Source organism: Mus caroli, chromosome 12 (assembly GCF_900094665.2).
Source record: "Mus caroli chromosome 12, CAROLI_EIJ_v1.1, whole genome shotgun sequence".
Lineage (NCBI taxonomy): Eukaryota > Metazoa > Chordata > Mammalia > Rodentia > Muridae > Mus > Mus caroli.
Window position 1 is genome coordinate 75,752,134 of NC_034581.1, and position 22,151 is coordinate 75,774,284.

The following is a 22,151-nucleotide window of genomic DNA, read 5'->3' on the forward strand; positions in this document are numbered from 1 at the left end:
GGGAGGGGGAGGGGGAGGGGGAGAGGGAGAGGGAGAGTTTTGAGAAAATATAGGCATACTCAGAGACCCTAGGTAGATAACAGATCATTAAGAGAATGAAGAAATTGGGGACCAAATTTTTACCTTGTCCAAGCTAACTTTTTATGACAATGGAAGGTAAATATTGAATGGGAATTTCCACCAAATCTAGCCAATCACAGGAGGTTGTGTGAATTTGACATCATCTAATGCCTGAAAATAAACACTCTCATGCCAATATTACCATAAACATATGTGAAATTTCGCTAAGTTCATCTTCCCAGTGAGAGCCTCGCTTTATCTGTATGCATGAGTACTTTTCCTAGAGCATATAGAAATAGCTAGTATTCTCTGGAAGGCATGAGTTCTTATGTTAACAAATGGTTATCTTTCCCAGAAAAAAAAAATGACTAAATAGTGTCCTAACAAGCCAATTTTTTGACAGCTTTTTCCCTTCAGGAGACAGGACCCCCACCCTATTCTTTCAGCAAGTGAGACTATGCCCCACACTCAATGCCTACATTTGGGTTGGGAAGATTTTACAGAAAAAAAAAAAAAGAAGTATATGACAATCTCACCTGTATCCAGGCGAGGGACATATTGTTATTTTTCACTCTTTATATGTCAGGGTTTCCTTTCAGAGATACTAAGTGACTTGTCCAAAATCAGAAGAGATTAGAAAATACAGCAATAGAATCCCTTGGGTCATCCAGCTGTTCCCAGAAGAACCAAGACTTTTAGAGTGTTGTCCCATGGCTGGACCCCAGAAGAAAGGCTTCAATAGCATTTTTTTCTGGGGCCTATGGAAATTCTCTAACCCTCTTTTCCAGGAGTTCCTTCCCTTCTATTTTCTGAATGATTCAATGCCCCACAAGTAGAAGCTACAGGTTCATGAAACAGTTTTCATTCTCCTTTCTCTTCTTCACACCACCTCCTGCCTATAGAACATCACGTATCCCGAGATGGGTCCCTCTCTCATTGGCATTCTCCTAAGGTTCCTTGAAAAGCTGACCCTACCATAAGCTAAGAAAGCCATTTTCCTACCCCCACCATGCTATCTATACAAGTCGAGAACAGAATGCCCATTTGCAAGAAGGATCAGTGAGGAGGGATGGCCGAAGCACAGGCTCTTGGGTTCTGATCGGCTGAATGGAGCAAGGAGTGGTAAAATAGCTCAGAGCAGCTCTAAACTGTGAAACAGAAGATGTATTTCCTCCTGTAAATCTCCCTCACTGCATAGCCAAAAGTTGGAGCTTCTATTTAAGCCAAAAGGCAAGAAGACAATGGTCCTCAGTGCTCTCCTTCTCCACGACACTTGCAGTTCTCTGGTCATATTGACTTGCCCCCTTCGGGTTAGACAAGCCTTGTTCCATGAAATAGTGTATTGAGAGACATTACCAAGTTTCAATCAACCTCTAAGTAGGAAGAGCAGTGTCTGGAATCTGGCTATGCAACACACCTGCAATGTGGAACTGAGGGGAAGTAAGCCCGTGCCAGTTGTTATCTTAAGGATATGATATGAGCAAACTATTATTGTCCTGGAATAGTAAGTTTCCAAACTCATAGCCTTTGGTATGGAAGAGGGAGGAAGGAGAAGTCTGTGTATTTCCTAGCTATTGTTTGGTCACAAGCATTCTTCCAGATCTTATAGAACCTTCTGACACCACACAACTCTACTGCCCATCATTTTGATTGTCAGTGGACAAAAGGCTCTGAGTCCTTAGATCTGAACCAACCATCCAGAAACAATTGAGAAAGAGGAAACTGAAGGAGGGCCTGGAAGCAGGGCCTGTCCAGTAGTATCTGCTGATCCCTCATACCTGTGATGAAAGCAAAGTTTGGCATTAACACAAATACAAGGGGAGCACTGTAAGGAGCAGTACTAAAGCACAGAGAGAGATGACGCGGGCTGGGCTATGGAGGAATGAAATACAAGAAAGTTACTTACACCGTTTCATCATTCTTGAACTCCAGCTCCCCATATGTATCTTCAAAGTCCTCGCCACCACCCTTGGCTGTCCCTTCTACTGTCCTAAAAGGGACGATGACTGTGCCCCTGGCACCTGATGTCCTCAAAACCTTGACTTCCATAACACCAATACTTTCACTGACATGAATGGTATCACATTCAAAAGTGAAAATTCCTGCATGGTCATCATCCAAGATGGTTACTGTAGCCACACAAGGGGAGGCCAGGACAGCCCGCGGCAAAGGAAGACTATTGAGTATTGCTGGGAGCATCCCCTCCTCCAGCTGCTCCTCTTCTACACGGACATTGCTCAGCCTCACAAAGAAGTGCTCATCCTCCTCAAAAATGTCATCATCAATGATGCCCACAGAGAACTCCTTCTGGGTCTCTCCTGGCTTCAGAACCACAGTGCCCTCTGTGAACTCATAGTCCGCCCCTGCATTGGCAGAGCCGTCCTCTGTTTTGTAGTCCACGTACATGGTCTTGGATATATCTCCCCCTTTCCTCACCACGGTCAGGAGGACAGCTCCACAGTTCTCCAGGCACTGATAAGAACATGGGTCAAAGAAGACCTTAGAGGCAAAGTCCTCCGGCTCATCGGTATGCACCTCGCTCATGCTGGAGGTCTTCTTGGCTTGCTCAGCTGCATGTTTCTTAAGTATATTGCCCGCACCAGTCATCATCCGGGTGGCTTGGATGCGGTAGAAAGCACGGCTCTTCTGTTGGTGGGAAAGAGCATAGTAATTGGCCATCTCCACTAGCTGATCTAGGTCCTTTTCTGGGTGTTTTTGTTTCAGATCTTTTAGAATCCGGATCATTTCCCTGCGAGATTCATCTACCTCCTTTCCTTCCAACGGTATAAAGTTCCCATCTAGAAAGTGAGAATTCATCATTTTCCCATCCATCTCAATGCCCTTAGGGTGGTCACCCTCTGTCTCAATGATAATTCCTCGGTGTTTATCTGTGCGGTATTTTTTGTGCATGTATTTGTAGAAGAGCAGTCGCTTATCTGCCACCCAAGCCAGCAGGACACACACGGGAAAGAAGAAGAGAGTAAGGAGGCCTTCCCAAACCTGGACCACACCAGGAGAGAAGACTGCCAGGATCATATAGAGCCAAATGTAGGCAAAGATGCTCCAAGCAGCCGTGACGAAGAAGACTCGCAGGTGCTTGATCTTTCGAGTCTCCCCATCTGGGATCACATAGACACAGATGCCAATGATGATGAACATGTTGAAGGCCGCACTGCCAACGATAGTAGATGGTCCCAGATCACCAGCAATGAACCCGTGACCACACACCTCAATTAAAGACAGGAGAATCTCTGGAGCAGAAGAGCCCAGGGCCATGAGGGTCAGATTGGAGACAGTTTCATTCCATACCCGAATTGTAGTTGTGCTGGTCTCTCCATTGGGCTTCTTGATGGTCACTTCCCTCTCTTGGGAGGTAATGACTTCAATAGATGCCATGAATCGGTCAGCAATGATAGACACCCCAAGAAACATGTATATCAGGGCCACAAAATAGACAATGACCCTGGCAATCTTGTCCCCAAGGGAAGGGTTCTCTGGATACCAGATTGGCAAAATGACACCCTCCTTGCAGTCTGATGACCCTGAACAGGATTCATTGTTCTGCCCTGCACTGGGCACATCCCCCGAGTCACCAGCCTCTGCTCGAAGACCATTCAGGAAGAGCACAAAAGTAACCAGCCCAAAATGGAGGAAGGCAGAGGTGAGAGGCTGCAGCCGTAACCACGCCATACACAAGACTTAGGTTCTGGCTCCACCACAGCACCAATGGTCCTCCTCACAGGCCTGCGACCTAGAAACAAATCAGAGGCAGGAAAAGGCATGAGAAAAAATAGGGGCAACAATTGGCAGGTTCCCACCAACACAAATGGATGGTTCACCTCGATTGACATATGGCACTGACATATGTGGCCGTCTCTCACTTGGAAAGTAGATGTCAATGGGAGACACAAATAGCTTCTCTGTCCTCAAAAACCATCTGGTAGAGATTCAGTTGAAGAATGGTTTGAAATAGCTGGCAAGACTAGGGATAGAAATGCAAGTGATACCTCCTAGTCCTGAGGTGTAGCGCCACTCGTCCCTAGAATCAACTTAAAATAGATGCTCATTCCCCCACCTTCCTTCTCATTTGCACCGTTGCTAGAACTTTCAGTCTTCCTTGCTCTGCGTTCTTATTCACAAACCTTGCACAGCTCAGGTTTGCAAGTGTATGTGCTGAGCTGTGCATGATATACATGGGCTGGTCCTTGGGATAGCACACCTTGCTCTGGGTGTGATTGTGCTCTTGTAGGTGAAAGCTCCTTCCTCAAATATGAAACTTCCTGGAGGCAACCAGGAGTTCTGAGGCTTCTTGTGAAAAAGAATTGATTTCACAGTGAATGTTGCAATGTGTCCCTCAGACACTGTCCACTGTGTCTTTTGGACTCTCCTCCTGTTAAACCCTGTTTAGAACAGGCTATGAGTATGGTGATCATTCAGCCAACGAACTCCACATGAAAACATGGAAGGGGCCAGGAAGTAGAAATTGTTACAACTAAAACACGTGAATACATATACAGTTTTTTAAAGACTTGAAGCCGGGCATGGTGGCACACGCCTTTAATCCCAGCTCTCAGGAGGCAGAGGCATGCTGATTTCTGAGTTCGAGGGCAGCCTGGTCTACAAAGTGAGTTCCAGGACAGCCAGAGCTATACAGAGGAACCCTGTCTCAAAAAAACCAAAAAACAAAAATAAAAACAAACAAACAAAACAAAACAAAAAAGACTTGAGGTGAATCTGGGAATTACATACAGCTTCATTGGTTGGGCTCAAAGCACTGAGCAATAACTGTGCACAGAAGAGACAAGAAGGGCATTCTTTCTTTTCAGTTGAGGCTATGAGCTAGCTTCTGATCATCTGAGGCTATACGGCCTTTCACTTACTGACTCACTCAAACAGAATAGGAATGGAAACAACCAAGCAGTCGTTTTGTATAAGCAAGGCTCCACTTTCCCCTCCACTAGAATCCTATGGAGTGTAACTAGTAATGCAGGGCCATGAACTTCTGCTTGTGCAGTACATTGAAGGTGTCAAGGTTCCTATTGTCCCCATTGACTGTTCTTTTTCCATTGGTTCTCATTTTTGAAAGCAAAGTCTCCCCCAGCATCTGTCTACTAGTTATTTGTGAGAGATACCAGGTATTAGCCTGCAAACATTCCTCTCCATCCCACTCTGTAGCCAGTCCAACACTAAGTCCTATCAGTTCTCTTCCCGATCTTACTCACCACCATTGTGGTCCAAGCCACCACTGCTCCTTGTCCTATGTACCTGCTGCAGTAGCCTTCCAACTGGAAGCCCCACTTCAACTCTTGCCAGAGACTAAATCTCAATTCTACTTTCCTTGCTCAACTGTAGTAATACTGGGATTCTGGGACTCGAACTTAGGATCCCACACATGCTAGACAACTACTCTACCACAGATACCACAGAGCAATATTTCCCCAGTCAACCATAGTAATAAACAAACAAACAAACAAACAAACAAAACAAAACCCCCATCCACACAACCCCCCCCCACAAATAGATTTAAGCATATCACTCCCCTACTTGAAGCTTTTTCATGGTTTTCTTGCTCTTGATATAAATCCTTGACTCCCTGTGCTATGTCCAGCCAAGCCTTTCAGGAGCCACCTGTTTCATTATCTTCCCAGTTCATCCCCTGTCACTCTCTCACTACATTTTAACAATGTCCTTCCTTCATTTTACCCTGATTAGGCAAGCTAGCGTCCGCCTCAGAACTTTTGCCCATGCCATTATTCATACTTGAAGGAGAGTTTCTTCTCTGTACCTTCCAATCACAACAACGCCCTGTATTAACTGTCGCTCTCTGGAACAAACAATAACTTCTTCTCATTGATAAAAATGGGTAGTGTTTGTTTGTTTTGTTTACTGTTATTTACTCTCATTGCATTCTTTCCCTCGATGACATTTTTGATACTTTGGAATTTTATGTTTCTTTTCTTTTATTAGATGAATTTTCTCTTGTCCATAAAGATGAGATGACATAAGAACAGGGTTTGGGTCTCTCCTATTTACTCTGGAATCCTAAGTTGATGTTAGCAGTGTTCCGTAAATGTGTGTATTTGAAATGAATAAATATAGCTACCAAAAATGCTTCCTGAGGAGTCAATCAGCCTTCTACAAAAACTATTTTATGGTCTAAATTATAGCTAATTTCTCTAGGAATATATAAAGATCTCTTTTTGTTGTTTTTTGTTGTTTGTTTTGTTTTGTTTTTCAAGACAGGGTTTCTCTGTGTAGCCCTGGCTGTCCTAGAAATCACTCTGTAGACCAGGCTGGCCTCAAACTCAGAAATCCACTTGCTCCTGCCTCCCAAGTGCTGGGATTAAAGGCATGTGCAAACACGCCTGGCTCTAAAGATCTCATAGGCAAATCATTATTTGATTTTAGAGGTTATATAGGTTCTCTTTATATTTGTAAAACTCACACTCCATATCCAGTGCATACTATAAAGGTCTTCCTTTCAGGGCGCTATGGATTAACTCCCCTTTATACTGCCCAGGAAAACAGCCAAATGCTGAGGTTCACATGAGTCCAGAAACTGGTCCTCATAACAGTGGCTTAGGGCCTCTGCCTTTGACCTCACTCAGAGGATAAAGGGGTCATGAAATTACCATGGAAGAGTGGAGTGCTTGAAGATGTTCAGCATCACAGTTCAAAGGTTAAAAATGGTCTTGAGGGCTTGTAATATGACCAGAGATGCCCGTCACAAGTCTGACACTCATTCGCCCTTAGGAAATGAGGACAAAGGATTTTTGGTTTCTTGCCTCTACTTTCAAAACTCCTGACTTAGTGAATCCTCCCATGCAGGAGAAGATGGAGCTAAAGCAGCTTTTGAATCAAGAGCCCACAGCGACAGAAGGTGGCATCCTCAGGTGAGAAAGGACATGGGGCATCATAGTAGTAGTTGTCCTGATCAACAGGGGAGAGGCAAGAACTATTACTTACTCTAATAATACAGCCAGAGACTTAAGAGGGTCCTGTAGACACACTGTGGTGCCAGGTTTTCATGACAAATAAATACACTGTCCCTGGGCCTTAACCAGAGGATGGTTTCTTGAGGAAATATGCTGGAGGCAGGAACAAAACAAAAAGACAGGAAGGCAACCAGCTGGCAAGCAGCTGACCAGAGTTTGGAGTTGAAGGCAGAAAATACTTTGAGCGCCTACCAACTCTTTCTAGTCCCACCAGGAAAGAGATTATAGCTATGATATGGTTAGACTGTAAATGTTAGACTACAATGGCCAAGGCCATCATTTTTTTAAGTGCCACTGGTCTAGGTCCAAACACAAACTGAGACAGAGTCTAACCTGCTGGGGTATCTCCTCACCCTGTTTAAGACCCAGACTCAGGAATAGGACTTAACTTGGAACAGATATTAAGAGTAATTGCTATTTCAAAGCATTTACTACACACATCCTACTACCTTTAGTATTTATAAGAACCCTATGTAGTTAGCAACATTTTTATTTTTATATTTTGGAGAAAAGTGAGTCTTTTTAAAAATCATTTACTCAAAATGTAAGGCAAAAAAAAAAATCATCAACAGAGTCAAAACACACAGGAAACTTGGATAAAATTTTTGACCACTCAATTTTACCAAAACAGCCCAGTTTGGTAACTGGTAGATGGGAACATGGATGGCACCAGTTGGCTTCCAGTCTGATGTGGACTCAGGAGCCACATGAGCTAGAGAGCAGCATGGCTATGTCACTGTTCCCACATAGAAGACACTAACCATTTAACAGAGCTTCTGAGTCCCCAGGCTTACAGGGCTATGCTGGATGCCTGCTCCTGACACCCACCGAAATCTTCTTCTCGTCATTCAGCTCGACAAATATTGATAAAAGCCTGTGATTTGCCACTGCATGCCAGTAGGTAAAATGAGAAATGAGACAGTGTTTGCCCACAAAGGTACACTTGAGTGGGAGTGGAAAGGCATGAACATAGACAGCTCTCCTATGGATATGTGGTAAGGGCAGAGTGCTGAAGACACTCAGGGAGAGTGCTGAGCCAGCTTGGGATTCAGGGAGGCAGTTCTGAAGGAGATGATCCCTGAAATAGGTCTTCAAGCATGAGTGAGCTTTAAAAGAGAGAGAGAGAGAGAGAGAGAGAGAGAGAGAGAGAGAGAGAGAGAAGAAAAGAAAGAAGGAAGGAGAAGGAAGGAAGAGAAAGGCCAGTTAAAGAGAAAGGTCTAGGCAAAGACACAGAGGCTTGAGGGAGACAGCCACGTGCCTTGGATTACAAGGAACACAATGTGGGGAAGAGGAGACAGAAGCAGCCAATGGCAGGAGAGAGTACATTCCCCATGGGGATTCTACAGTAAGCTGAAAAAAGGGGATTTTATCCTAAGACAAGGAAAACCAATGGTGGGATTTTAAACAGGAGAACGACATGGTCTGATTTATATTTCAAAAAAAATCCATTTCCCCCAAACCTTACGATGGCTGTAGAAGAGTTGTTCACTATACCTCGTGGGACAGAGCAGATGCAGATGAAAAAGAAACTATGGTCTATTCAACCCAGAGTGACTCTCTGTTCCCACTCGGCTCTCTCAGCAGAATGCATGTCCTGGCTCAGCCCATGACCTCCTGTCTGTTTCCCGGTTTATTCTCCTAATGTGCTGCCCCACAACCCCCAGGGCCTTCTGCAAGGTGTCTGTGTCCTCAGCAGTGGCTCCTGACATCTTTTAATATCAGTGACAAATTTAATTAAAATCACTGTTCCTTGCACATCCAGATCATTAATAAAACAATGCCACTAGGCCAGACTGAACGATTCTCCCTCCTGCTACGCCCTCCACTTTCTCCAATGGGAACAGGGCTTAGGGCCTGTCACCAGCCTCTGTAGAGTCATTCTGCTCTGCTTGGCTTCTAAATCTGGGCCCCTGCACAGGCCTCACAGCCAATTTACATTAAAGTTATAGATGCAGCCAGCCTGCACTTGCTCTCACAAGACATCTGGCACAGACACATTGCAAAGCTTCCTGTGTTTCCTCTTCCCACCTTGGGGGAGGGGTGGTATTTGTGTAGAGTCCTTGCCTCTAAGCAAGACACCCTGAGAAATGCAGCCACTCAACTCCCTACTCTGTCTAAAGAGTATGAGATAAGCTAAAGAGCTTCGATGGCCTGGCTGACACAAGAGGACCTGGGTCCATGGAGGCAAACATGATACTCAGTGCTTTTCCTGCATTATTATGTCTCCTAGTCTTCCTAGGAAAGAAGGCTTTATCAGATCCATTTTGCAGATGGCACATTAGAGCTCAGAAAGACTAAGTAATCTGACCAAGACCACAATTACTAAAGAGATAGGTAGGCATCTGAATTTTCTAAGTCTGCTTCTGGAACCCATGATGTTGGGTCCCAGCTTTGGGGATCCTTTTGAGCAAGAACCCAAATAGAACAAAATGAGTCTTTCTGGATGCAGAGGCTTCCCCTGCAAGCCTGGAGGTTCTGCATGCCTCGAGGCAGCTGGGAGCAATAGAAAACCTTGGATCTGAAAGCAGGATGCAAGTTTTGTTCCTAGTTGTGTTCCAGTGAACGGGAGGCCCTGGAAAGTCCATGGTACTCTCTGGGTAAAACCTGAATCATCTATAAAGCTCAGGTTGGGTTTGACAGCTTTTATAGTTATTTAACTCAAAGATGTTTTGATCATTGGGAAGGTACACATTTAAGTGAGATCAGCCCACAGCAGTGGAAGAGCCAGGATTGGAGTTTAAACTCCCAAAGAGAAGGCAGAATATAAAGACTAAGCCAAGAGATGGTGGTTGGAAGAGAAGGCCAAGACAAGGTCAAGGACAGTCTTCAGTCTGGATTTACCAAAAGCCTGTTGGATTGAGTCCATTTTGTAAGAAACTGTTCTTTGTTGATTTAGGCTCAGACACTGTGCTAGTGACTGGGATACAGCCATTAATGAATATAATTCACATCAAGCCTTATAGAATTTATCTTCTGATGAAGGATGGAGATAAACAAAGATAAGTATAATTGATTATAACCATGTCCTGGAAAGTCATTGATACCCTTTCCTTGCTCTGCTTGAAACATACAGGTAAGTGGCTCTATGGTGAAAACATGGGGGGATGGCTGAAGTACAGTAGAACTTTAAAATAACGTGGATAACCTCAGAGCAACACAGGGAGCAATGGTCCATAGTTTTCCCTTCTCTGGTCTCATGAATGTCACCTTTCACCCTCTCTTGACCTTCTCACACTTTAATGGCACCTGAACTGTTTTATGATGTTGGAAACCTGCAGACAATCTTCCAGGAGATGCCACACACAAGAAAAGAAAGTCTATGGACAGAGCAGAGCTTCTGTCTCCTCATACTACATATAAATCATGAACTTGAAAGGGACAATAAAACAATGATCACATGCATCTATTAAGAACGTATTTAGCTGGGCATGGTGGCCCACGCCTTTAATCCCAGCACTCGGGAGGCAGAGGCAGGCAGAGTTCTGAGTTCGAGGCCAGCCTGGTCTACGAAGTGAGTGCCAGGACAGCCAGGGCTATACAGAGAAATCCTGTCTCAAAAAACCAAAAAGAAAAAAAAAACCCACTTGATTACCACAGAAGCATGTCTACACTGTCGTGAGATAATCTGTGTATGGGCATAATGTCTGCATTTTTCTAAAATGAGGAATTGCAATTGAACTTTTTTGAATTAACTTTTTTTTTAAGTGGGTGGTTTTTTTTGTATGTTTGAGTGTTTTGTCTACATGTGTGTATTTGCAATCCATCCATCCTGTTCTCAGTGAAAATCTACTAATCTGGGCTAAAATGTTGAACTTTGACACCCTTTGTCACTATAAGATTCCATAATTCAAAGATACACTATAATTTATTAAACTCATAAAATCCAGATAATCTGGGGCACTGCCAATGCCAAGAACAGTCCAGAGACGGGGGATGGGGCTTTGCTTAGGTTAAGACTGCTTTCCTGTTAATGAATCTACATCTTCACTTCGTCCTCCCACAACTGCAGACCATGATTTAAGTGATTCTACATTCTAGAGATGTCTGTGCATCAAAATATCTTTTGAGATCTGAAAAGTGTAGACATATAGATTCAACCTCAGCTCTACATTTAGGCTTCTTAGAAGTAGAGCCTAGATTTTTGTATTTTTATAAAGTTCCTTTATTGATCTTTGAGATACTGCTAAGTCTGAGGGTCTTAAGAAAGGAAACCAGAAGAAGTGTATTTAAAGAGATTTTCCTAAGAAAATTTTAAGAAAGAAAAATATATGTATCACAATGATTTCGACCATTCAGGATTTTCTTGGACCAGGAGGACGTCCATTGCATCATGAGTTGATCTACAAGTATTTACAATAAAGTATTGCTCTATAGTAGGCAAGCATCTGACCTTCATGGCTTCCTATTTGCTTTCCTGCTTTGACAAGGACAGTAATCTCCATCTACATAAGGATATTTTCCTTTTACTGCTCTCTCTAAACTTGCCATTTTATACTTTTACTGAAGATAGATAAAAATAGAGTCCTCTTATCTTCATAGGAAAGGGGTGCTGCTCATTTGTTTAGAGCAAAATGTATTTCTAGTTACATCTCTTTTCAGACATATCAACACAGACCATCTCTTAATCCTGGGATCTTTTGGTCTACGCATTCACTCACAAACTCTGCCTTTTATGCAGCTTAGTGGTGTGATACAGGTTGGCTTATTGTGAGAAAATTAAACCTTTGTTCTAAATTTCTTTTTCCCCACCCACAAACTAAAAAACAACAAAAAAAAAGTAAGTTCTAAGAGAGCTTAGGGATTTTTATATGAGATTACTGTATCCACATTACCTAAATTAGTGTCTAGCATATAGTAGATGCTTAGTATAGATTTATTGAATGGATGTGCAAAAATCTTAGTAAGAATCATATCCAATGATTTCCCCAATCCTTGGCAATGTTCAGCTGGAGGTTGGAGAACCATCTGTCAGGGATTGTGTGAGCAAAGATTTCCAGATTTGAGAAATATGAACAAAAATATAGTCCTCCTTGAGAGGCACACATTGCGTTGGAGCAAAGTGACAGAAAACTGAATAATTAGGACAAAGCAAGTACTATACTTGGGAGTACATACAACCCTGTGTCAAGAAAGTTGGAAGAAGAAAGGGTTAGAATGGCATGGGATCACCGGGACCAGTTCCATGATCCAGCTAACATTGTATCTATGACTTGAAAACTGAATGGGAGACAGCTAGATAAAAGCCAGTGTACTGTCAACATGGGAAGCAGGACGCCCATGCTAGAAGGAAGGTGTGGAAGCTTGAATAAGCACTGTTCCTTTAGAGAAAGGCAGACAACATGAAAACAGCCGTGGAAGTAGGTGGGGTATCTCTGGAATCCTTGAACGCCTGGCCAAAAAACTTGGGCATCACCTTGGAGAATATGAGAAGCAATATAGGTGGCAAATTTTTTAATCAGAAGAGAGATAGGATTAGTGTTTCTTTTAGATAAGCAGTCTGCAGTGGTAGCAGCATGGACATCTCCATAGATGGACAAAACCAGGGCCTACTGGAAGCAGAGGCCAGTTTAGACTCTCTTGGCACTAGGGAGGAGAGGGAGGAGAACCAGATGCTGAGGAAGACATAGGTTTCAGAGCAACCTAAGTAGAATCAGTCTAAGCTAGAGAACAGTACCAAAAAGGTGACAGGGAAAGAAAGGAATGAAGCAAGAAGCTCATCACATCAACATCTTCTCCATCAACACGGATGAAGCAATGCTCCTCTGGCTCAGAGATTCAGGCTCAAAGAAACAGAAGCTGGAGGGATTGGCACAAAAGCATCCAAGTCATATGCCTGCTGAACTTAGGACTTTATGGAACATTGGACAAATAAGACCAGCAGGAGTTCTCAGCTCTCCAGGAAGAAGGCAGGAAGTCCTTGGAACTGAACCAAGGCACAAGTGTTCTCCTCAGTCTAAAAGAGGTGAAGGGCTGATTGTTGATTCAATAACCCAGATATGATAAGCCTTGGAGGTACACTGATAGGAGATTGCCTGTCTCCATCCTCAAGGAGCTAACAGAAGTTTACACAAGATCAGTATCTAAATTCAAGCAAAAGGTCCAGGGACTTAAAAAAAATTATTGGAGACATCAGAGAAGGGGTGGGGTTGGACATCCCCTGTCTGTCAAAAATAAGAATGTAGTTCATACAGAAGGAACTAAATCTATGAAATATATCCCTCCTAGGAAGTAGTGCTAGGAGGATTTTTTTTTAAATAAAAAATGTTAAGATTAACTCAAAGCCAAGTCTGAGTACAAGAAAGCTTTATTCTGGTTATTGATTCATGGGTAGCAGGTGGTAGTGGTTTGGGTATCTGTTGAGTATTCATTGTGTGCCCATCAAACTTGAAGATTCTTTGAGGATCATGCTGCCTGCATGTGTTCTCTGATATACATGGTACAAACATGTGTCACACTCTGGTCTAACCTCTATCCAGTGAGAATTATCAATGTGTCACACTCTGGTCTAACCTCTATCCAGTGAGAATTACATACTTTGCTTTGCCTACTGCAACAGAATGACAGCTGCCAATCTTGTCCCATCCCTTATAATCTGCTTCCCACAAAATAAGGTGATTTTTTTTTTCTAAGACAGGGTCTTCCTGTTTAGCTCACACTGGCCTTGGACTTCCTATCTTGTTTTAGTCTCCTGGTGCTGGGTTTATAGTCTACTGCTACCAAAACCAACCAGAAATGTCTTTTTAAAATATCTACTGCAGAGCTCATGCAGTTCCTTGCATCCCTGCTGTTCTGGAAACTCTTTCCTCTTCTAACTATGAATTTTCTGACTTTACCGCCTGTTGATACCATTTAAACTCCAGTAAGATAAGGTTACCTAATGTTTCTTTAAAAGCTAACTATGGATCTAACTGTGGATATATCCACATATGTCACTTCTTTCACTTCATTCATGTCTCAGATGCCACCTTCCTTGCCAGGATCTCCCTGCTCATCCCATCTGAAGGTAGTCCTTCTCCTGGACTCTTTGTCATATCATATTTCATATCTTTCATACCACGTATCAGTTTCTGAACACATTGTAGGTTTTGTCAATTTGGTTGTTGGCTTATCAAGGAATAAAAATTCTATTTAGGCAAGGAATGTGCCCTCTCCATTCAGCACAGTGCATCAGTCTAGCATAAGGAGGGCTCAGTAAGTATTTATTGAATGAATGAATGATTATAGTACTAAGTGATTCAGAAACCATGTATATTGAGAGGGGATATCCAATGCTCCTCCAAAAATACTAGAAGAACCAATAGAACCACGTGGTTTTGGAGCATAATCTAAGTTCAGATCAACACAGTTCCCCTTCTGAACTCTAGCCCTCTCTCCTGCACCTCCTTCTAGAGGATGTGATAACGACAACCAATATTTATACTGCATCATTTATTCAACAAAGGTCTAGCCAGTTGATGTGCCAAGAGTTTACAAAGGCTTCCTTCCTTGAACGGTCTCTTTTTAGCTTTCTTGTGAGGGTGATCACACAGATGAAGAACACAGTCGACTGCGTTCAGTCAACTGCCAAGGTTTCTACACCAGCAAGTATGGAACCAAAGCTAGACCTTCCTCCTCTGACTACAGAAGTCTCCTTGCACCAGGCCTGAAGGAATGCATCAGATGAGGAAGGGCCGAGAAAAAGCCATCCCTGAACTGGAAGGATATTGGGATAGAGAATAGATTTGTGAGAAACATAGCACAGCCTAGAGCAGGTGTTGCTTTCCTTCCTGCCCCTGGCTGTTTCAGAGAGTCCACTTCCAGACTCTAGTGTTGATGTTACTCATGGAGAGAGTGCTGACATCCTCTGACTCGTGGCTGAGTGGTACAGGGAGGCTGGAAAATACAGTCCTTCACATAAGTTTTTAGACTATTCTCCCCAAACTTGATTCATCTTAATGCCATTTGAATTAGCTGAAGATTTAAACTGTTGAAATATGGAATTCAATCATATCATTGCCTAAATGAGAAACAAATGGAGTCTGACAAACAGTCAGGATCATCTTTCTGAGATATAGTTGGGGCTTCTCTCATACAGTCAACTCTAGTGGTGTGTGGCCTCCCTTTCACAAGGAACAACTTCTATTTGCTGTCTTTGAAGCTGTGCTCTTGGTCTTAAATCCCTTCATGATTCCCTTTAAGTTCACCCCCACTTCTGCCCCTTAGTTCCTTCTGAAGAGCAGAAAGGCACAGGGACAAGGTGGTTCTTCCAAGGAGTATGGTGATGTAGGTAATGTGGGCGGAGCTTATGGAAGGAGTATGGTGATGTGGGTAATGTGGGCAGAGCTTATGGAGGGAGTATGGTGATGTAGGTAATGTGGGCGGAGCTTATCGAAGGAGTATGGTGATGTAGGTAATGTGGGCGGAGCTTATGGAAGGAGTATGGTGATGTAGGTAATGTGGGCAGAGCTTATGGAAGGAGTATGGTGATGTAGGTAATGTGGGCAGAGCTTATGGAAGGAGTATGGTGATGTGGGTAATGTGGGCGGAGCTTATGGGAGGAGTATGGTGANTATGGTGATGTGGGTAATGTGGGCGGAGCTTATGGGAGGAGTATGGTGATGTAGGTAATGTGGGCAGAGCTTATGGAAGGAGTATGGTGATGTGGATAATGTGGGCGGAGCTTATGGGAGGAGTATGGTGATGTAGGTAATGTGGGCAGAGCTTATGGAAGGCCCCCAAAGCACTGTTTGTACCAGATTCTTAATATTTTACATAGATTTTAATGTGTTCCCCGCCCTACGGGGAAAGAAGTGTTGAGGTTGAAAGTAGATGGTTGGAGCATGTGGGCGCCTAGAACACTGCCAGTCATTTTGAGAAAGCCCTAAAGTTTTACAATAGAAGGCAACTAGGGACTGCATACCGAGGACGATCAGCTAATATTCATGGAGTATGTTCAATTCCTAAAACCGATGGACATCCTGTTGTAGGCAATGCACAAGGAGCTGGTGATAAGGCATAGGTACAGGGAACTAAAGGCACAGGCTCTAGGAACATCCTGACCACCAAGGGCAGACTGCCCAGAAATGATGGAGAAAAGGAAAACTGGGAAGAGGCAGATTCTTTGAGCAGTAGTGGATGAGAGACCATAGGAGAGCTCTACCCACGAGGAGTCCAGCAAGGACACTTCTAATGAGCTAATGGTCAACGCTATCTGTTGGAGGTGAGTATGGGGTGAGGGAGACGATGTTCTCTATAATTTGGAGGGTGAGAGGTCCTAGAGTGAAAGCTGGGAAGTGATGATCAATTGGGAGACAAGGAAATAGAATAATGATCATGCTGTTTCAATCATTTAATAAAGGTAAGGCAAGAGGATGGTGGGGAGGGGAAAGGGGACAGGCAGTACTCTGTTTAGAGAGGGGTTTGTGGAGAGGCAGGATTCTGTGTTAAAGGAGCAAGATATCCCAGATAAGAGAAGGAGTCCAGTTTAGGAAGAGAGTGGCTGCTATCAGGGAAAGAGATGGGGATGGGGGTGTTCCTGCTCCTGAGAGTAGTGACAGGGTAGAAAGAGGAGCTGAGTGGAACAGGTTCGATGCAGAGAAGGAGCGCTGACTGCATCAGTCTTCTCCTTTCTACACGGCACTGAGGCTGTCTCCTCTCAAGGGATTTAGAAAGTACCATCTGGAAGCCAGGGTAGAATTTAGCTTCTAGTCCCACTTCCGGATCCAGTCCTTACATGACCTGGCACTGTTGTGCACCAAGGACCCCCTTACTTGTAAATCCAAGTGGCAAGTATCTGCTTGGCCTCTTCCATAATCCGTCAAGGATGAAATGAAGTAGTTTTTTCTTAGTAGGTGTGATTCTATGAACACTAGCCAAGTATCCAGGATCCTACAGTTTGATTTATCCACTCCCCATACAGTTCTTTAAAGAAGTCTCTCTTCATACACATGTGAGCTTTTAAATCTAGAAGCCTTGCTCCATGGTCTCTACAGATTTCCTATAAATGTAAGTCCTTCTCATTCTCCTTCTATATCCTCAAAGCCCTCCCCATTTCTCATAGCTCTGGGTTTGCTTTGTTCTGTGCTCAGGAAGCAGGTCTTCACCTCTACAGCCATTTCTTTCTTGTGAGGCTTCTCTGCCCAGGGCTGGGTTTACAATGTCGATTCAAGACACACGAACATATGAACTGTCCAACATAAACCAACCTTATTAAAGAAAAGTAGTGGATCGTCTTCCTTGAAAGGACACTGTAGAGCTAGAGAGAGCCACTAGGGACTAGGCTCATAACCCAAAGTACAAGAACAGTCAAGTTTGTACATGAAAACAGAGAGAGGAACTCCTTTCTCCACCAGCCCACTTGGGGATCTAAAGAACTCCCCATTGGCGCTACATTCCAGTTTCCGCAAGTTTCTGCATATTGTATAAAAGAACAATTGGATCCTTCACTTCTGGAGTTAAAACCTGCCTAGTGCCTCACTGGAAAAATGTCATGCAATTCCTTAGCATGGAGTGCAAGCCCTTACAGCTTGACCCTGCCCCTTTCTCTTCTCCCAGCTTTCAGCCAAGCTAACCTGAACCCATCCTTCCTTTTTGGCTTAGCTGTTCCCTGAGCCTCAAGACCTGGAGGAGAGGTGATCATTTCTATTTACTTCCACTGATCTGCCATTGCCACTCATGGGGCAGAAATCACTTTATACAGTAATTGCCTAAACACTGTTTGCTTGTGGTTGCTAGAATGTATGTTTATGAGGAAAGGAGCCATTTTATTTTGCTTGCTTCTGTACCTAGCTCTTGTCTGGCAGAGTACGTGCTTGCTGGTTGCTTGTTTGTTCAATAAATGTCTCCCTGAGAGAACAAGTGAAGGCTCTGTCTTTTGGAGAAAATATTTCACCCTCTAGGCAAAACAACGGGGCTCAAGTGAGAAGAATTTCCCCTCTCTACTTATCAAACTTAGTAATGTGAAGAGAAATCAAGACGGTGATGTCTTCCAAATCCTGACTGTGGGCAATGGATGTATCACGCAGGGTGGGAAGCAGTACCACCTATGCCTATGGAGAATACCCATCATTGTGACCAGACACACACACACACACACACACANAGAGAGAGAGAGAGAGAGAGAGAGAGAGAGAGAGAGAGAGAGAGAGTTCTGTACAGGAACAGAGGAGGGCTGTGGTAAGTGAATCTGGCTGTCAGCTCATGGAAGGGCCCAAGGTGAAAAGATTTTATTTTTGTAGTACTACAGATTAAATAAACACCCTAATCAGATGCTTCACCATTGAGCTACAACCTTGGCTTTCTGCCCCTCCCCCAAACACCAATTGTTGTTGTTGTTGTCAGTGATGAGATCTCACTAGATTGCCCAGACAGGCTTTGAATTTATAATCCTCCTGCTGAGATTACAGACTTTTGCTGCCAGGCATGGCTTGATTTTACAAACAGAACAAAGCCAACAGCAACAAATCAGTTGATTTGAGAAAACTTCTCTCCCTTCTCCTACTGGGAGTAGAAGACATCCCGGGTGGGGAAGAGGTAACAAATCCCTCTGATTCCATTAGTTTAACCAAACAATGTCCAAGGGCTTACTCTATGCTGACTGGGGACACAAGGATAAGCCTTGGGGATACAGTGTGGATAAAGGTAAACCTTCTTTCTTCTCTTCCTGGAGCTCATTGTCTAGAGCTGAGCTTCCCCTCCCCGACCGACCCATCACTCAGTCACATCAGTAAAATTCAGTTCCATTTTAGATCACTTCAAAGTTGTGGGTTCAAATTAAGGATGTAGGAAATAAGGAAATCTAGCCTGGTCAGAGAAGGAATGGAAAGCTTTCTTGGGTAAGGAATGTTAGAGGTGGTGGGGGAAGAACTATAAATAGTCCATGGAGAGGGCCTTGCATCATGGCCTTCTGGTCTTCAAGTAAAGAAAGAATTTCTACAATCAAGTGTCAGTTATGCAGGCTCTGCTCAGGCTCCTTAAACACAAACACACACACACACACACACAAGTATAGTTCATATATTTTAAGAGACTTGTGTGATGCAGTGCAGACCCAGGGTGACCAGTCCCCATCCAGTCACCCATAGCTCTGGTCATTAACCATCCTCTTTTGCAACACTGCAAGGCCTCACTGTAGAGGCAGCTTCCTCTTGAAGTTAGATGAGCCAGCCAGAGGCTGCCAGCAGGGTGGGAAGGTGGGGAGAAGGGCCCCTTCCCAAGAGGTCACTGGCCCCTACTTAGTGAACTGATCCCCCACCCCCCACTTCAGGAAGAGCATGGCATGGCCGCTATATTTGTAAACCCGAGGTAAACAAGAGCACAGCTCAAGTGGATGGGGCACAACAGCTGTGAAAGATTAATCACAGGAGCTGCTGCAAGTCACCAGGTCGCTGGAGGCCTGCAGGCTTCCCTTTGGGTACCACACCAGAAGGCTGATGTGTTCCCACTGTGCAGCCACAGCCCTCCCCCTTTGGAGGTTTCTTGACCACCCAGGAGCTGGGCACCTGGTGCCCAGCTGCAGCCTACGGCTCTGATAAATTGCACCCAATTTCAATCTTTCTGCCTGGGAAACCTTAGCACCAAACATTCAGATGCTTGTTTGTTAATTGCCAAAAGCGAAAGAGAAAGAGAGGGAGAGGCTAGGAGGCAAGCAGTGAGCAAGGAAATTTACAGCACTGCATTAAAGGCATTTGTTCTATCCCCTCCCCTCCCCTCCCCGTTAAAAATAAAACACAAGGAATGAAAAAGAAAAACTACCTCCTCCCCTGAACCCCTCTAGCAAATCCTGTTCATCCTCTGACCCAGTGTGGCTCAGGTCCTCAGGGCAGGTCAGCCAGGGCCTGCAGAAGCAGCCTGGCCTTTAAAAGAGGGCTCCTGCTTGAGAGAGAGAGAGAGAGAGAGAGAGAGAGAGAGAGAGAGAGAGAGAGAGTTGAAGAAAGGAGGGGAGCTTAGTTATATACTTTTCACAGCTCTCCAGGCAGCCCTGGATTTCTCAGATCACTGGGTACCTCTTGGCCAGAGAGCCCTCCAGGGTTGGAGGGAAGGGGATACAATGGGGCTGCGGTTATGGGCCGGCAGCGATGGAGTCCCGAGATTGGGGTACGTGCATGCGTGTGCGCGCATGAGTTCCTCTGTGTGTGTGTGTGTGTGTGTGTGTGTGTGTGTGTGTGTGTGTTGCGCGCGCATGCGCGCGTACGCTGAGGGAATAACGCGGTCCCCCTCCTAGCCCCAGAATTCGGTGGGCACTCAGCTCCAGGAGCTCACACGCCCTGACACCCGCGACACACACACACACACACACACACACACACACACGCACCGCCATGAAGCTTCCTCATTGAGCTACCCCGCCACTAGGTCATCCAACCCAAAACAGGACTGTACACACGTTTCCAGTACTATGGCTCACAGGCATCTCTCGCAGCACCCCCAGCACTCTAGCTTAGACGCCCTCCCAGATTTTCCCCCACTACACCGCATATACAACATATACTTTCCCGGGCACCCTCCCCCACTTTTCTGGCACTAAACCCGCCGCAAGGCAGCGCATACGAATGATCTTGAGAAATAACTTATCATGATTCTTTTCCACCAGGGACCCTCTCGGGAGCATATCAGGCTTGGGATCTTGGCAGACGTCCCCTGCCTCTGCGGTCCTCCAGGGCTTGGGGATTGTGGGCTCATCCCATTACTCACCGGTTCCCCTCAGCCTCCAGAGCTCGATGGGCAAGTGAGGCGGGCTAGGAAGGTGCACGATGCCCGCGCCGCCCGGCTCCTCACGGGCCGCAGCGGCTCATCGCCCCCGCGGGCTGCGGGCCGGCTGCAGCGGCGTCCAGGGCATGGCAGTCCGCCGCGGCTGCCGGCCGGAGCTCTTGGGCTAGCAGCTGTCAGGGGGCTACCAGGCAGCGCATCTGGAGCTCGATCGCTGGGGCCAGGGCGCAGGGCGCGTTGTACAGACCCTCAGTGTCCAGCCAAGGAGCAGAGACTGCCCGAGTGGCCCAAGCAAGGCCCGGAGTCCCGGCCGCGGTCGCCTGGGGATCCCTATGGGAGGGGTGGGACCGGGAGCAGCGCGGCGCGCCCTGGCGGCTCGGAGGGACCCCGGCGGGGGCTGGCTGCCGCGTCGCCCGGGCTTTCCCCAGGCTGGGAGCGCGCGGCTCAGCCTTGCCCGCTGTCACCACCGGAGACGTCTCGGCCTCGCCGCGCTCAGAGGGGACGAGCGTAGGGGCTGGTTTCTGGGCGAGCCTAGAGCTTTGCCCATTAAGCCTCCGCAAGGAGCCAAATCCAAAAGCCAATCTCCAAGCCTCCAAACTCGACGTCACCCTATCAGCTGGGAGACAGCTACACCGAATGACAAGCCGCGCATATTTAGCCTCGCGAGCGGAGGGGAGTTTTCCACAGCGCTTCTCGGCGGGCCTGGGACACCAAGCACGGACCTAGCATGCAGAGAGTCCCGGGAGATTGAATGCAGATGCAAGCCCTACCGAGAAGCAAGAAGCCACCAACCCAACCACTGAGCCTGGAGCTTAGAGCATTGGAGCTGGCTGCAGCTGCAAGGAGTCCTGACCTGGATTCCCCGGAGTTGGTAGTCCTGAAGTCCCGGCAGCAGGCAAGAAGCTAGGCACAGGCTTTCCTCTTGTCCTCAGGAGACGCCACCTCCCGCAATCCCGAAATTAAGTTCCCTCCAAACACATTGTGGTTTTTAAATATAGCAGGGAATGATTATCCAGGCAAGGTCCACCCAGGTCTAGGGGAAGACTCAAGGGGGATGGAGGTTGGCGATGTGTATGTGGGGGCGGGCGAGGGACTCCTTTTTCTCTCCCATGTATCCCCCCCCCCTTTCTTGGTGCAGAATTCACCCTGTCATTTTCTCAACCCAAGTCAAGCAAGAGCTTTGTGAAAGACGCTTGGGTGAGCACTGCTCTGTTGGCTTTGGTGATTTTTTAAGGCTAAAAATAAAAGGGGGCTGCCTTTCAAATTGCTGCTTACTCTGGGCCTGGAGACCAAGGCAGAGATGGTCCTTTGATGCAGCATCAGAACTAGGGTTTGGGGCTTGGCTCGAGAGTAGTGTACACACAGCCTTAAATCAGATGCCTGTAATTTCTGCTATATTTGTCACACGTG

The 22,151-nt window shown here is 45.6% G+C and overlaps 1 protein-coding gene across 3 annotated transcripts in view; it reads right to left on the reverse strand.

The window, feature by feature from the left end:
• The window catches only part of Slc8a3 (solute carrier family 8 member A3), a 134,074-nt gene extending 112,432 nt beyond the window's left edge, over positions 1–21,642 (reverse strand). Inside the window, exons 1-2 of one of the 3 annotated variants that reach the window (XM_029484915.1) lie at positions 21,595–21,642; positions 1,967–3,811 (exon numbers count right to left, since the gene is read on the reverse strand). In XM_029484915.1, coding sequence (XP_029340775.1) covers positions 1,967–3,750 — 1,784 coding nt within the window. In that variant the 5' untranslated portion in view covers positions 3,751–3,811; positions 21,595–21,642. Of the gene's footprint in view, positions 1–1,966; positions 3,812–20,726; positions 21,370–21,594 lie in introns of those variants that run through there. The other 2 variants (XM_029484916.1, XM_021178775.1) reach the window with 2 other exon arrangements.
• Between the last annotated feature and the right edge of the window lie 509 nt (positions 21,643–22,151).